This window comes from Notolepis coatsorum, assembly GCF_963971535.1.
Source record: "Notolepis coatsorum genome assembly, chromosome: 13".
NCBI classification, from domain to species: domain Eukaryota; kingdom Metazoa; phylum Chordata; class Actinopteri; order Aulopiformes; family Paralepididae; genus Notolepis; species Notolepis coatsorum.
In genome coordinates, this window is record NC_140177.1 from 46,460,438 (window position 1) to 46,478,277 (window position 17,840).

A 17,840-nucleotide genomic window follows, 5' to 3' on the forward strand; every position below is an offset into this window, starting at 1 on the left:
TAAAGTACCCAAATAAAGTATTTATTTTTAATAGCCTTTACCCAACTATCTTCTGCATGAGTTCCAATAGCTTGATAATTGTTACTTAGGCTAGTTGTACGCTCTGAGAAAAGTCGTCCCCACGCAAAACTCACCACACATTGGATGTGTAGTGAAAGTGAGGCTGGAGGCTGGGGTGGGTGTAGTGAAAGTGTACTTGGAGGCTGGGGGCTGGGGTGGGTGTAGTGAAAGTGTACTTGGAGGCTAGGGTGGGTGTAGTGAAAGTGTACTTGTAGGCTGGTGTTGGATTTCGATCATAATCAGCCAGTATCACCTCTTCATCTGTGTTCGTGTAGTTCCTGCGTTGTGTTTATTTCTCTCTCCGACGTCGACCTTCTCATACTGGCTGTACAATCTTTGTCATTCCCCTTTAATGCAATCCGTAATCATAAGAATTCGTCACTGGCAACGTGATACCTTTCTTGGAAAAACTTTGTTTATTCCATAAACAAAGCCTCGTAATAAGATGTAACCACGTTCTGTATTGTCCTTGAAAAGTCTTTGGAAGAAACTAAATTCATTCTGCAGCACAACAACACCAGAGAGGTGTGGAGGGGAATGAAAACCATCACCGGCTATAAGCAGGTAAACTGCCAGGCAGAGGGTGAAGTGGACAAGGCCAACGAGTTTAACCAATTCTACAACCGGTTTGACACGGCACCACAACCCTGCAGTTCCGCCCCCTGGCCCCACCCCCTGTCACCTAGCCCCCCCCTGTGACCTAGTCCCCCCCCCCTGTCACCTGCCTCCCCCCTGTGTCACCCAGCCCCCCCCCCCCCCCCCCCCCCCCCTTGTCCCTCACAGTTGATGAGGTGAGGGCGGAACTAAGGAAACTGCGTAGAGAAAAGGCGGCTGGCCCGGATGGCGTGTGTTCGAGGCTGCTGAAGCTCTGTGCAGACCAACTGGCTGAGCCGCTCCAGAAGCTCTTCAATATGAGCCTGCGGGACGTGAGGGTGCTGGTCCTGTGGAAAACATCATGTCTTGTGCCGGTACCCAAAGCTGGGCGCCCGGCCGAGCTCAACGACTACAGACCGGTGGCCCTCATGTCACACATCATGAAGACACTGGAGAGGCTGCTTCTACACCATCTGAGGCCACAGACTGAACACGCCCTTGACCCCCTGCAGTTTGGGTATCGGGAGAGCATCGGGGTGGACGACGCGGTCCTCTACATGCTCCACCGGGCCTACTCCTACCTGGATGAGCCGGGGAGTTATGTTAGGATTATGTTTTTAGATTTTTCGAGCGCTTTTAATACTATTCAACCTCCCATACTTAAAGACAAGCTCAGGAAGATGGGGTGGATCCCTCCTTCACTTCCTGGATCACGGATTACCTGACAGACCGACCACAGTTAGTCATGTTAAACCCAGATTCGGCTCAAACAAGGGACTAAACACGTTTCGCAATTATGCCACATCAATGTGGAACGCCCTACCCAAAGCTGTAAAGGAATGTGAATCACTACCCACTTTCAAAAAACACCTAAGGGAGACTGCAACTCGAAACTGGCCCCTGTAAATGTCCGAACACAACCCCCTCCAATGTACAGTAAATTACCAAGTATGGTCTTGTCAATAATCCAATGTACAGTGTTGTTTGTACAGTTGTATAGTGTCCCCCACCCACCCCTCCTACCCAACCCACCCAACCACCTCCAATGTACAGTCCCCCCCCACCCCCACCTACCCAATCCAATGTACAGTTTCTACGCCCAATGTATATACTCTTTTCTTGCTGGACTCTTTTTGTATCACAAACAGTACTGTAATTGCAAATCTGGTATGTCATAAATGTATAGATGTAGCAGTACTGTCTATCTGTATGTCATGTATGTCATATATGTTACGATGAATTGAAAATGGGGGACCCTGATGTAAACAAGACGAAAGTCTTTCTCTGGTCTGCATCCCCTTAACAATTGTATGTATTGAGCTGTACTGCACTGTACCCATTCTGCAATCTGTTAATAAAGTTTTTCATTCATTCATTCATTCAGTTTGTCAGAATGGGCAACTGTGTCTCGGAGACAGTGGTCAGCAGCACTGGGGCTCCACAGGGGACTGTTCTCGCTCCGTTCCTGTTCACCCTCTACACGGCAGACTTCAACTACAACTCTGAGTCTTGCCACGTCCAAAAATACTCGGACGACACAGCGATTGTGGCGTGTGTGAGGAAGGGACAGGAGGGAGAGTACAGGGACCAGGTGCGAGCCTTCAGTAGGGATGGGTACCGAATTCGGTACTTTTGAGGCAACGAACCGAAACACGTCGATACTACCGAGTATCGAATCAAGTGAGAAACCGAAAAAAAAAAAAAAAAAAAAAAAAAAAAAAAAAATTTTTACTTTTTTTTTTTATTATTTTTTTTTAATTTTCATGTCAACGTTCACACGCACAATATATGCTTACCTAGGATTTGACTTGATTCAACAACAAAGCAGTCGGAGCAATGACAAGCCGAAAACTGTCGAAATTGTAGTTATTTGAAGTTTGGATTTTTTTTTTAAGACTGAGGTAGGTAAATTAAATTTCTTGAGACTAAAGTACCGAAAAAAGGTACCGTTGGGTACCGGTATCGATTCACAGGTACCGGTACCGGTTCAAATGTGAAAGGTACCCATCCCTAGCCTTCAGTGACTGGAGCGAACGGAACGGCCTTCTCCTGAACGCAACAAAGACCAAGGAGATGGTACTTGACTTCCGCAGGTCGAAACCACCTCTGCAACCAGTCAGCATACGGGGAAACAACATTGCGACGGTGCAGACATACAAATATTTAGGTGTGCACCTAGACGATAAGCTGGCCTGGGCGCGTGAACACTTAAGGTAACCTACTTGCGTTCAGCGTCCCACATGACCACGCCTAGCACGCCACCGCGGCAGACGCTCGTTCAGAACGCAAGCCGCCATCTTTAATGTGTGCCATACTGTAGGTCGCATAGGTAATATTAATAGGTTGCCGCGGCATTATGCATTCGTAATCCCCCCTACATAATAACCACGCAGGTTAATCAAGCAACACTCGCGCAATACCTATCTTAATAATAAGTAGGCAATTGGCACAAGTGTAAATTATACATTCGTCACTCAGTTTTAATATCGACCGATAGCTCAACTCGTTCGTCAGCTTGCTGTGGACCCGCTGGTCAGTTTGTGACAAGTTCGAATCACTTCAATTTTTTTTTTGTTACGTTTAATTAATTTATCATCTCTAAACGTAACTAGCTATTCATATCAATCGAAATAACGTTCATCTCCGATATTTAAACATGGTCCCCAAAATGAATGGAAGCGAATGAGGAGCCTGACACCTGGGAGGAATGGGGGTGTTGCAGCGTTGGGGATGTTTAAAAAATATAATTTAATATATAATATAATATAATAATTTGTGCTTCACCTAAAAATTTGGTCAGCAGCCTCCACTGATGTACAGTGTTGTCACGCGAAATAACGTTATATAACGTTGCGTTACAATGTACAGTTTCTAGTTAATCAGTAAGAGTGTACTGTACATACAGAGTTAAGAGTGTACTGTACATACAGAGTTGTGTGTACTGTACAATACATATAGTTAAGTGTACTGTACATACAGAGTTAAGTGTGTACTGTACATACAGAGTTAAGTGTACTGTACTGTACAATACAGAGTTAAGTGTGTACTGTACATACAGAGTTAAGTGTACTGTACTGTACAATACAGAGTTAAGTGTGTACTGTACATACAGAGTGTAGTGTACAATACAGAGTTAACTCTGTATGTACAGTACACACTTAACGCTGTATGTACAGTACACTCTGTATGTACAGTACACACTTAACTCTGTATTGTACAGTACACTCTGTATGTACAGTACACACTTAACGCTGTATGTACAGTACACTCTGTATGTACAGTACACACTTAACTCTGTATTGTACAGTACACTCTGTATGTACAGTACACACTTAACTCTGTATTGTACAGTACTCACTTAACTCTGTATGTACAGTACACACTTAACTCTGTATTGTACAGTACAGTACACTTAACTCTGTATGTACAGTACACACTTAACTATGTATGTACAGTACACTTAACTATATGTATTGTACAGTACACAATTAACTCTGTATGTACAGTACACTCTTAACTCTGTATGTACAGTACACTCTTACTGATGAACTAGAAACTGTACATTGTAACGCAACGTTATATAATGTTATTTAGGCTCCTCATTCGCTTCCATTCATTTTGGGGACCATGTTTAAATATCGGAGATGAACATTATTTCGATTGATATGAATAGCTAGTTACGTTTATATCGAGAGATGATAAATTAATTAAACGTAAAAAAAAAAAAAAAAAAACATTTGAAGTGATTCGAACTTGTCACCGACTGACCAGCGGCTCCACAGCAAGCTGACAAACGAGTTGAGCTATCCCTCGATATTAAAACTGAGTGACGAATGTATAATTTACACTTGTGCCAATTGCCTACTTATTATTAAGATAGGTATTGCGCGAGCGTTGCTTGATTAACCTGCGTGGTTATTATGTAGGGGGGATTACGAATGCATAATGCCGCGGCAACCTATTAATATGACCTATGCGACCATGCAACCTACAGTATGGCACACATTAAAGATGGCGGCCTGCGTTCTGAACGAGCGTATTCGCGAAGGAAAGCGCTCTGCCGCGGGGCGTGTGCTAGGCGTGGTCACGTGGGCGTCGTGGCCAATCAGAGAAACGCGTGACGAAACGCTGAATGCAAGTAGGTTACCTTAAGTGTTCACGCGGCCTGCGCTGCAAACGCGGAAACGCTCTACAAGAAAGGACAGAGCCGGCTCAGGTCTTTTAATGTGTGTGTGGGGAGAAATGTTGTTCATGTTCTATCAGGCAGTGGTGGCAAGTGTGCTCCTCTATGCCGCTATCTGCTGGGGTGGTAATACCACAGCCAGGGATGCCAGGCGGCTGGATAAGCTGGTGAAAAAGGCTGGCTCAGTGGTGGGGAGGAGACTGGACTCACTGGGGACCGTGGTGGAGAGCCGCACGCACAGCAAGCTGCTGGCCGTCATGGACAATACCAACCACCCTCTCCACCACACCCTGGTGGGGCAGAGCAGCAGTCACAGCGGACGGCTCATCTCCCTGCACTCACGGACTGAGCGGCACAGGAGGTCCTTTGTCCCCACAGCCATCAGACTGTACAACAGCGTAATATAGTGCTGGGGACCTTGACCTCTGACCCACACACCTGTTTTTACACCTGTTTTTACACACTGTTTTTTCATACACCTGTTTTTACACACTTGTTTTATACACCTGCTTTTATCTCATCACACTCCTATTGACATTGATAGATATGATTTTATTGAATTTTATCATGTGCTTATTTTTTATTCATGATGCAGACATAACGTGAAATAACTGAATGAGAACTGTCAATGTCTGTATACTGTGTGAGCTGCGAGATACCCTGAATTTCCCCAAGGGCCCAAGGGGATTAATAAAGTATCTATCTAATGATCTCCTGTTACCCCACTCGGTGGTCGTCACGGCCTAGCTGTTATCCAGAAGCCTTCCCTGTCGTCGTGGCCATTCCTCCCCTCCACCCTTCCCCACGAGGGAAGGGGGGGGGGGGGGGGGGGCGTTTCAAAGTCTCTGATCAAGCTTCTTCTCCTGTGTGTGTTGTATCTGAATCTAACTTACACCCGGAAGGAACTCTCATCTCATAATATTCTCGCCATAGCATAGCATCGCATAGCATTCTCGTTGCTATGTGACACGCTGTCATGACAACTGCTGTTCACCTTTAACACACACTAAACGTCCGTTCTATTGATGTCAACCTCTCCATAGTTCTCTCTGACCATTCTGCCTGCTCTCAGTCCTTATCAGTGTTTATGCCAGCAAGCTGCTGAACGACCTCGAAGCCCTGGGCTCTGTCTTAGTCTGCTGCTGACACACTGACTCTTTCTGTCGTCCTCCTCCTCTGAGATGGCTATAAGTAGATGCTGTCGTCCACCAATGTTTTACATTATATACACATTGAAAAACAGACATCCTTCACTGGGGTGGGTGTAGTGAAAGTGTACCTGGAGGCTGGGGTGGGTGTAGTGAAAGTGTACCTGGTGTAGGGCTGGGTGATTCTTGCTAAAATGTGAATCACGATTTTCCTCCCTAAGAATTGAGATCACGATTCTCTCACGATTCTTTTTTTATTTTTTTATTTTATAAAAACATTTATTGCACTTTCTTAAACGGACAACATAACATATCAAAGTGCTTGACTTAACACAACTTATATCTTAACTTATAACAAAGTGCTTGACTTAAACTTATAAGTCTCTTGTATTATTTTAGAACACTTAGGTCGCTTTCACACAGGGGCTGTTTGGTCCGGACTATCGGACCAGAATTCGATAGTCCGCTTTTTTGGGTTTGTGTAAATGCGCGTCGAACTTGGTCCGCGGACCAAACACACAAACTCTGGTCCGCCCAAAAACATAGGTCTCGGTTCGCTTCATCGGACCAAACGCGGACCAAATATAGGAAGTGCTTATTATTATTACCACTGCGCGCGGCATTCACTGCAAAACAAGCACACTGCATCTATCTATCTATATATCTATCTATCTATCTTGGGTAGAAGGAAGAAAAAACGCGGTTTATTATTATTATTACCGAGGCGCACGGCATTCACTGCAAAACAAGCACACTGTACACATATGGGCAGAAGACCAAATAAAACAGCTACTTGTGGGCACTCATAAAAACAATGCGTGTACAAGTTGTTTAGCAAGAGGATGGTGGTAATGGGCTTCAATAGAACAATGGATCAATGCCATGTCAAAATAAAAAACTCCGCCTCTGCTGATCTGGAGTCAGACAGGGCTCGCCATATCTATGGGGCTCGCAGTCCACACACACACAGGCTCGCAGCCACACACACATTTCCACTCTATTGTCCAATAGACGAGTGCCATTTTCGACCGTGTGACATTGTTCAGAAGGTTTTGGTGCGCCTGACAAATTGCTGTGTGAATGCAGACGAACCAAATGAAGAATGCAACAAAGAATGCAACAATGTTGCAACTTCACCACCAGAACCGCACAGAGTCCACCAAAACTATATGTGAAAGCACCCTTAATCAAAGTGATTCACTTAAATGCTGCTGAACATAAAACAAACTAGAATGTAAAATGTATGAATAAACGTAGGTGTGATCAGTAATGAATGTTCGGTTATGGCTTTAGAATGTTCAGAGTGAAATAGGATGTTCGCTTAGGGCTTTAGAATGTTCAATTATGGTTTTAACATGAAATAGAATGTTCAGGTAGTTACAGCTTTAAAATAAATAATAATACAAATAAAACCTCATCACATCATCACGCAGTTCTGTCTCGACTGTCGTTCGACACTGGGTGTACAGAGCAGACAATGCAACATTTGAAAAGTATTTGCGAGAGGGCATAGAGTAGCGCTTGTCTAGCGTCTTGATCATTTTCTTAAACCCCTCGTTTTGAACAGTGTTGATTGACTTGATGGATATGGCGATGCACTGTGTAACATTTGCGTTATTGAGGCTTGTGTGGTCTGACGGCTGGGATTTTGTGATGTGGTTCGTTTGTCCTTCATTGCTAAATCATATTCGACTTTATGGTGACGTTTGAGGTGGCTGTAGAGGTTGGTCGTGTTACCAAACTCATAGCCAAGCTCAGGGACCTGGGCTTGAACTATGACCTCTGCCAGTGGGTCTTGGACTTCCTGACGGGCAGACCCCAGGTGGTAAGAGCAGGCAACTGCACCTCCTCATCCATCACGCTCAACATAGGGGCCCCCCAGGGCTGTGTTCTGAGCCCCCTCCTCTACTCCCTGTACACACATGACTGCGTGGCACAGCGGAACAACAACACAATCATCAAATTTGCTGATGACACAGTAGTGGTGGGCCTGATCTCTGCCAACGACGAGAGGGCCTACCTGGAAGAGGTAGAGAATCTGTCACAGTGGTGTCAGGAGAACTGCCTCTCCCTGAACGTCAGCAAAACAAAAGAGATGATTGTGGACTTCAGGAGGTCGGGGGTCAAGGACTACAGCCCAGGGCTGTACAGTGCGACGAGCTCGTCGCAAATTGCCCCTTTAATTGGCCGTTGCGATTGGTAAATAATATTTGGGGGCGGGCTTGCGAGTAGGGATTTCAAGACTTGCATTCGTCACTCACGCGAGCTGAGCACTCAGGTATGAGAGTGGGGAAAATCGATTGAGCACTCTGATAGACTGGCTGACTGTCTGATTTAGCTATGCCTATGAAGAAAAGTAAAGTTAGTATTGCTTCATATTTTCGACGCGTTCCACCTCCTAGTGAGCCGTCGAATGAAAATGTGACCGTCGAGAACATTGAGCCAGCAGTGGCAGTAGCCACCACCGCAGACCTGCCTTTGTACTAGGGTTGGATGCAGTTCCCTGTTGGTCAGTCTGTGTCTGTTATTCCATCTTCTTCTGCTCTGTTTAACGTTATACACTTCAAATAGTGCAGCATGTTTGAGAGTGCTCCCTTGACAGAGGATGGCTAGAGGATGGCCGGAACAACGAGAACTTTTATTAAACATTCTATTAAACATTCTGATATTTCCGCGGGTCTCGTGCAGTGGTCTCGTGCCACTGTCAACTAAAGCGAGCACTCGGAAGACACGCACCGTTTGACAGTGATATGCGCACTGACAGTCGGCGCAGTTGACATTTTCCAAGTGGGGGAAAATAAATCCTCTTCATCCCGACTGTGTCCCGGCCCCGTGGAGGATTTTTCTTCATCCCAAATACATATTTTTATTTCCCCCGGGACGACGGGACGGTGTTAGTCTCAAGCCCTGTCGTCGTATACTATTATCGATCCCCAGGTACCGGTTACTTCAAATGTGAACGGTACCCAACCCTAACTGTTCAAAACGAAACGTCCCATTAAACTAAATAGTTCAGATAGCTCCTGATATCAATGTCTTATAACACTGAGTCGATGCGTATTCGAGCTGAGGGCACGCTGAATATAGTCAATAGGGTCCAGCTGCAGCGCCGTAGAATCCTGGCCGTAGCTGGAGGCTACAGTATAGGGTCCAGCTGCAGCTCCGGAGAATCCTGGCCGTAGCTGGAGGCTACTCGAGTACACACAGACAGTGGAGCTGGTTGCATATAGCGAGCATTTTGACTTGTTGCGTGGTGGCGATGTCTCGCAGATAATACAACTACAAGTATGATTATATAATATATATATTTTATTAAAAAAAAATTATATAAAATAATTTTTTTTCTTTTTTTTTTTTAATCAAAAACAATCTATATAAATAATGGTAAAATTGTTATTTAAAAATGTGCCCCTAAAAAATATTTTTTGCCCCTAAATTTCTCATTTACTGCCCCTAGTGAAAAAGCTTAGCGTACAGCCCTGCAGCCCCCTCAGCATCGACGGGGCACCGGTTGAGAGAGTGAACAGTTTCAAGTACCTCAGAGCCCACATATCCGAGGACTTGACATGGACCACACACATTGACAGTGTTGTGAAGAAGGCACGACAACGCCTCTACTTCCTCAGGCGCCTAAGGAAGTTCCAAGTCAGTCAGAAGATCCTTAGGAACTTCTACTCATGTACAATAGAGAGCATCCTGACTGGCAACATCACCTCCTGGTTTGGGAATAGCACTGCACAAGACCGTAGCAGACTACAAAGAGTGACACGTTCAGCCGAACGCACAATTGGAGGGGGGCTTCCCAACCTCCAGAACATTTACAACAAGCGGTGCAGGGGGAAGGCTAAGAGAATCATCAAGGACTCCAGCCACCCGAACAACTGCCTATTTGAACTGCTGCGGTCAGGCAAGCGATACCGGAGTCTTAAGGCGAGCACAGAAAGACTCAGAAGAAGCTTCTATCCCCAGGCCATCAGGCTGCTAAATGAACAATAAACACTATGCAACAACCATCAAATGCACACAGCACACACACCCACACACTCACTTAAACAAACAACACACTGCAGCACCCACTCTCCACACTTTATATTTATTGATAAAGGATTTGCACTACAACTCGTTGCACCTCATCCCATTTCTGCCTTGCACTATATAGTATTGTATATTAGTACACTGCATAGTATTGTATATTATATGGTAACTCAGTTACGTCTATTCTGCATCGAACATTGTACATATGTCTATACTGAACACTGTGACCTCATTTTTTTACTTCTAATTTACATGCTATACTATGTTATTTTATTTCATACTTATCTTGTCTTGCACAGTCTCTGGAGCGTAACAGTAAGAAGCATTTTGTATAAAAGTATTAAAGAACTATTAAAGAAACTTGAACTTGCGTTGCTGCGATGGTGCCAAAGCATTGCTTGCAAAGTATGACTCCTCCTTGTACATCATCGTCGGATTTAAACCCGAAAAAGTTGCATACACTGGAATGTGCTCCTTTTATCGGTATAAGCACAGTAGTGGATACATCACTCTCTCCCTCACCACCGGGATTTTTTTCAGTGTCGCTCATTTCTTTCTTTTTTCTTTAGCTTGAAAATGTTCTGTCGTGCTCGTTCGACACGTGCCGTGTTGTGTATGAGCTCAGCTGTTTACTCAGCTGAGTAGCCTGAGGGGGGAGGGGCATTGTGGGGAGAGCAGCGGCAGTGAGCGCTGTGACTGAGTGAGGAAGAGAGAATAGGAGCGAGTGTTTTTAATGGAATTGATCTCCATTTTGACGCAAATGCAAATACACCAGAATCGGCGTCATTTAGAAATGAGATCGCATAGGTCTATGAATCGAGATGGCGGTCTTTTTACGATTAATCGCGCAGCACTAACCTGGAGGCTGGGGTGGGTGTAGTGAAAGTGTACCTGGAGGCTGGGGTGGGTGTAGTGAAAGTGTACCTGGAGGCTGGGGTGGGTGTAGTGAAAGTGTACCTGGAGGCTGGGGTGGGTGTAGTGAAAGTGTACCTGGAGGCTGGGATGGGTGTAGTGAAAGTGTACCTGGAGGCTGGGGTGGGTGTAGTGAAAGTGTACCTGGAGGCTGGGGTGGCAACCAAAGTCCAGCAGGGTTTTGACCACTTGCAAGTGGCCCTTGTTGACGGCGATGTGCAGCGGCGTTTGTCTGCGCTTGTTCCTGGCGTTCAGATCGGCCCCGCCTCTCTGTAGCACCTCGATGACAGAGCCCTCGTCGCCGAAGGCTGCGTGATGCACCGCCCGGTCGCCATCCTTGTCCTGAGGACAATGATAAAGCCACATAATGACTAAATACTCTGAGGATTTCATCACTTTTTCCCACTTTAGGATGGGAAATCTGCTGAAGGCTGAGAAGAAGTGTGTGTGTGTGTGTGTGTGTGTGTGTGTGTGTGTGTGTGTGTGTGTGTGTGTGTGTGTGTGTGGTCAAACTATCTTTACTGAGTAATGAGGATGTATTGGCATGAAAGATAAGGGCAAGTATGAACATTAAGAAAGACAGAAGCCCTCCAGCTGTAGTACCAACCTCAGCCTCCAGGTCCACGCTGTGTTTGAGAAGCAGCTTCAGCACGTCCACGTGACCGTTCTGACTGGCCGCCTGCATGGCTGTGTGTCCTGCACACTGGCCGTTCACCTGCAGAGACGGGAGAGGTGAGACAGAACATCAACGTGTGTGTGTGTGTGAGTGTGTGTGTGTGTGGAGAGAGAGTTTGTCAATGTCACAACATTGCATACGTTTATGTCTATCCACTGAACTAGCAGTTCACCTGGAGCACAAGATTAGCGTACGTGTGTTGATGATGTGTGTGTGTGTATATGTGTGTGTGTGTATATGTGGGTGTTCTAGGTTTCTGCCAGTGTGTGTGTGTGACGTGTGTGTGTGTGTGTGTGTGTGTGTTTCATCACCAACTGCAGCACGGACTGCAATAACTCATAGCATAAATATTAATGCGAGCTCCTCTGGGAGGTGGGACGTCTCTTGTCCTGGCGGGCGGATCACTTGGCCAGGCTCAGCGTGTTCGGCTTTCAGCAAATAATTCCACTGAAAGGCGCTGGGGCACCTGGCCAGCCTTCACCACACACACACACACACACACACCAAGTGGAGACCGTGTTGCAGAGTGCTCAGGAGGTGGGGGCGGGCTGTGGAGGCTAAAGCACAGTTCAGACTACATGATTACAGCCCTGATTTTCCACTCGCCGAAGATGGAGATTTGGGAGATCGTCGACAAAAAGCCCCAGTTCAGAAATCGGCGTTCGCTCGGTTGCCGTGTGTTCAAACTGTTAAAAACGTGATCCAAGAGACTGGTTGTTGCAGTTGTCCCAGATGCTTGACAGATATCAAGCAAGCTACATAGCTGGACCTGTCGGGGGGCTCAAGAGCCAATGAGGGCGCAATACATGCGAGAGAGCGAGAACGAGAGAGAGAGAAACAGGACAAACTCGTCAGGGATTCCCTCTGGTGAAAGATGTTGTAATGTGTAAAAGCCCCCGTCGCTGATCAGTCATGTAGCGGCTGAGCAGCAAAACCACAACGACTTCCAAGATTACGAGACAGAAAGTTGTGTTTTGCGCAAACAGTACAGTGATTTGAAGACTTTCGTGTGTGTGTATTATTGTGTGAGACACTGCTACAAAATGAGTGAGAGAATCCACCCCTGTACTGTAGTGCACAGTAAGTACCAATGCGCCCTCAAGAGCCTTCTCTGGACCTAGGCCTAATGCTTTTCAGAGAGAAAGATAGGGAAAGATAGAGATAGAGAATCCACCCTTGTACTTGTACTGCAGTGCACAGTACCAATGCCCCCTCAAAGCCTCCTCTGGGCCCATGCTTAATACTTTTCAGACAGAAAGAGAGAGAAAGAGAGAGAAGAGGAGAGAGAGAGAAGCAGGAGTGGGAGACCGGCAGCATCTCCTCCATGTACTGAAAATGTAAAAATGTATGTATATGTGTATGTGTATGGAGAGTGAAAGTGAAACTAGTGAAAGACTTGGGCATTAGAGTATAGATACGATAATCAACTGAGTATGCCTGCAGCCTTATTAGACAGCATGAAGTGGAGACAGACGTGCTCTTATGTCATGCTCGGGTTGAAACCCAAGCTGCGCATGATGACATAAGAGCAAAATGGCAGCCGTGTGGTCAGTGACTTTGCGAGTAGCCACCAGGACCAGGCCTTTACTGCAAGACTGTTAGTTAGATTGCAGCTACGTTTATGAATATCCCCTTGTGAATATTGCCCAGAACGAAAGAACATCCAGGCTGCCTGTTCCTAATGTTTCATATTAGGCTAACTGGTTTAGTTTCCCCATAAACACCAGATACGTTCATGGCGTTACAGTGTAAACTGAATAACAATCAAGTTGAGTAGTATGCCTGTTGTGGGACTGATGAGATTGCAGAAGACTGAACGAACATTGTCTCGTGTCCCCTTTGAAACTGAAGGACAAGAGCCTCCAGACAGACCAGCGGTAGTGGAGCATGTTGGGTGGAGCACTTACGTCCACGTCGGGTCTCTTGAGGATGTCTTCTACCTTGGCCAGGTCTCCGTTGGCTGCAGCCTTAACCAACTCCTCGTTGATGTCTCCAGATTCTTGGGTCTCAAACAGCTTCTTCAGCAGCTGAGACAGGCGCTCTACAGACACAATCATCAGAGAAATGTTTATTGCTGCTGTCGGGGAAAAAAACTTTTTAAGTTTCCACTTCAATTGAAAGGTTGCATAGTTCTCCGGCTTGTGAGAAGGTGTCATGACCATAGGGCCAATGAAACACATTGAAAACCCATCGCATACCTAAACAGATATATGGGTGTCAAAATGGAAATTAGGTTGTTCCTGCAGTTTACCAGACTCCATAATACATTACCCCAATATGTTTCAGTTTACCAGACTCTATAATACAATACCACAATATGTTTCATTAATCATTGCAATATTCTTTCTGAATGTTTACTTTTCTTATTATGTTAACATTTCATATGACACTGTTTTGATGAATGAGTCCAACCATTCTTTCAATTAGTGATAGATTGGGCCGATATTTGACATTGAAATAATTGGCATCAAGGTCAATAAACAAAGAAAATCCTGCACGCAGCCTAGTCAATGTTGCCATTATAAGGTTTTAATTTTTTAGAGCTCAATATATATATTATATATATATATATATATATATATATAATTGGCCATTATACAATTCTTTAATTCATTATAATTGAAACGTAAATAAGTTACAGCTGCTGAGCTATATACTATAGCTACTGTCCATCAATATCTTCCTTTTGAATGAAATAGGTTCTCTCTCTCTCTCTCTCTCTCTGTATTGAGCCTTACTGTATTCTACCCATTCTGCAATCTGTTAACACATTGGGCGCCGTGCATTGTACCCATCATTGGGTCCAGTCTGCCACCGCTGTAAGCCTATGGAGATGTTTACCTTCTTTGCAGGGCTATAACTTTTTAAATATTATAGCTATATCGGCATTACTATGGCCCATTCAACATCGGGTATCTATCGTTCCGGATGTGGGAACGTTATATTTATTTTTTTCATTCATACATTGTTGTGTTAATACCGTCGAGAATATAAGTATGTTTTTAAGGTTTTCTGCTGTAATTCAACAAAAACGTGAGTTATAGGCCCTGAAGCATATGATAGATCAGGGGTCAGCAACCTTTTTGACATGGAGTGCCTGTTTGAAATATAGTTGTAACTAGTGTGCCTCAACAATATTCCATGCATCGTAATATTTCTTTCTCATAATCAGGTATTTTTAATGATAATTTTTACATTATTACATCATTATTGTTATTGTTATTATTAACTATTATTATGATGGTTGTATCAACCCTAAATCTGAGTTGGGGGGGGGGGGTGCAATGCAGACAAACAGCTGCATACAGTGCGACCATTTCACTCACATTTGCCCATTCATTTTTGGACACATCACACACCATCGGTGTGTGTACTGTACGTGTGCTGTCATAGCTCCACCTACAGGCCTAATGGAGAACACCAGGATGTGAATGGAGGGTGAATGTGAGGTATATCGTGTAAATAAGTTTTGATTGATCGGAAGACTACACTGTAAAAAAAATAATAATAAGTTACCAGAACTTAAAAATATTGAGTTCAGTTACTGTGCATTAAGGTTTTCAGTTTTCAATCCATAATAAGTTAACAGAAAAATAAGTACACAACCACATTATTTCAACCTAATAAAACTATGTTTATTGTCATTGTTTTAAGAACACAAGTTGACTTGGTAATACTCACATTTTGAGTAAAAAAAAATGGCTTTTAACATGTGCAATGTTCAATGAAATAGAAAAATAAATAATAAAAATTGTTGATTAATCCCACTGGTCACAATGGTGACCGTAATAATGTTTTTCTTATAAGGCTCTGCAAATGTTACTGAATGATGTAGCAATGTATTTCCAGCTAAATTGAAATAATAAACAAATAAAGGGTCTCAATTAAATATGTGGTAGTAAAAAGAACCTGTGGGAGGATTTCAACAAGATAAATGCGACAACAGTGCAAAATATTTCACTATAATATTTCAGAGCAAAAAAAAATAAAAATTTATTTTATTTTTTTACTGCTGCCCCCTGTGCCTATGCAAATGCCCCCGCGTGCCTATGCAGGCACGCGTGCCTAGGGTTGCCGACCCCTGTGATAGATTATCGATTGGCGTTTCTTTCGTATACACGCTATATTAAAAAATTCAAATGTATATGATCGGTATACATTATGCTTCATGCGTGAAGGAAAGGGGGGGTCGTTTATAAAGCCGTCAGTAACGGCTTTATTTAGTATGGGTTGATACATTGTTCAGATGGATTGCCGTGAAATGAATAAACAATCAGGCTGAAAATAACGTTATATTCCTCTTACCGTTCGCCGATGAGACTGGAGGAAAGATATTCCAATTATTTGACGTCGATCTAGGGCTGGGCGATAAAACGATAACGATAACTATCGCGATAAATTATTTCCGTGGTCGCAAAGTTTCGATATATCGATTTTCCAAGCTTGGATATGAGCACACGCACTAACAACCAATCGGTGAAGGAGATGGCCGACAGCGGAAGGAGACATAGAGAGGTATGACTCAAGTAGTAAACAAGGCTGGCTAGGATAATTAGCTTGCACGGCGCTATTTTATAGTTTACCTGCCGAGTTGGTGTGTGTTTTGAATTCTGAGGGTAACTGTTATAGTAGTATGGGGTATACGGTGGACGTTGTTGCAATGTATTGGGGCGGAACAGAGTATTTTATGGTCATATTTAGTACATTGTCATGGAATACACCGCTTGGAAACGAGGCTGGCTAGGATAATTAGCTTGCACGACGCTATTTTACAGTTTACCTGCCGAGTTGGTGTGTGTTTTGAATTCTGAGGGTAACTGTTATAGTAGTGTGGGGTATACGGTGGACGTCGTTGCAATGTATTGGGGCGGAATAGAGTATTTTATGGTCATATTTAGTACATTGTCATGGAATACACCGCTTGGAAACAAGGCTGGCTAGGATAATTAGCTTGCACAGCGCTATTTTACAGTTTACCTGCCGAGTTGGTGTGTGTTTTGAATTCTGAGGGTAACTGTTATAGTAGTGTGGGGTATACGGTGGACGTCGTTGCAATGTATTGGGGCGGAACAGAGTATTTTAGGGTCATATTTAGTACATTGTCATGAGATACTCCGCTTGCTCTGGCTAACTGCTAACGTGCGCGGACTGATGACGACATCAACTCGACTCTCGAGACATTCGCAGCAGCAAAACAAGTCTATTAATAGCCCGTCCATCGGCGCCGGGCATAAGAAGTTAATTAAACTTGACAGACATTATATCGACGATAATTATCGATATCGAGTTATATGAAAATAATTTTATCGCGATAACGTTTTTGGCCATATCGCCCAGCCCTACGTCGATCTGCTACATCCATTTCCTGTTTGTATGACGCAATAAACGCCGAAATCATATAGATTATTGCGTTTCGAAAGCGATCCGATGCACTCGAGTGTTTGTCTGGACCCACGTAACAAGATATTACTGCCGGAGGGATTTCCTCGATGCACCAGCGCCACTTCCGGTTTGGCGTGGAGTGTAACTCGCCCGATCATCCACCAGGCGGCGGTATTGAGGCGTTGCAATATCAGACAGGGTGCAGCTGCAGTCCCGCAGGGAGGCTGGATGAATTATGAATGCCATGGCGAAAAAAAGAAATATTGATCCCAACAACGAATTATCACGTTGTTGGCGTTCAACGCATGGCGGGCAATAACGAATTATGACGTTGTTGGCATCAAATTGATTGAAACTTTTATTAACAGATTGTAGAATGGGTAGAATACAGTAAGGCTCAATACACACAATTGCTAACACTTTGAGTGCCAGCGACGAGATTTCTCATTAGTTCATGCCAACCGTTGAGTGCCAGCCGACGAGAGAGATCGGTTTTAATCTTTATTTTTTTTATTATCAATTTCCATACATTTTTCATCAATCTAGCCTCACGTTACCAGTGGGGATCTGTCTGAACTCGAACAGGGAAAATACCGCCCCCTATCGTCTCTCCGGATGGTACTGCACCCCTTTGGATTGGATTGAATGAAACGCATGGAGAAAAAAAAGTCCTGCTTCCACATTTTACTTGTCAGGCATGTAACCGGAGACGATCGAAGTCATCGCCCACCACCAGAACAGCGGAGAATGTGTGTTTCCAGTACCCAGCGTTGGATCAATAAACGCGATTGATATTTGGAATGGCGATCAGGAATTGGAATAATCATTTTGGAGAACATCTGATCTGAGG

The 17,840-nt window shown here is 44.3% G+C and overlaps 1 protein-coding gene across 4 annotated transcripts in view; it reads right to left on the reverse strand.

Moving 5' to 3' along the window:
- Nucleotides 1–17,840, reverse strand: part of mib1 (MIB E3 ubiquitin protein ligase 1) — a 185,627-nt gene that overhangs the window by 91,583 nt on the left and 76,204 nt on the right. For all 4 annotated transcript variants that reach the window (XM_084326843.1, XM_084326842.1, XM_084326841.1 and 1 more), the window contains exons 9-11: nucleotides 13,516–13,649; nucleotides 11,540–11,647; nucleotides 11,077–11,274 (exon numbers count right to left, since the gene is read on the reverse strand). In XM_084326843.1, the coding sequence (XP_084182969.1) occupies nucleotides 11,077–11,274; nucleotides 11,540–11,647; nucleotides 13,516–13,649 (440 nt within the window). The remainder of the gene's footprint in view (nucleotides 1–11,076; nucleotides 11,275–11,539; nucleotides 11,648–13,515; nucleotides 13,650–17,840) is intronic.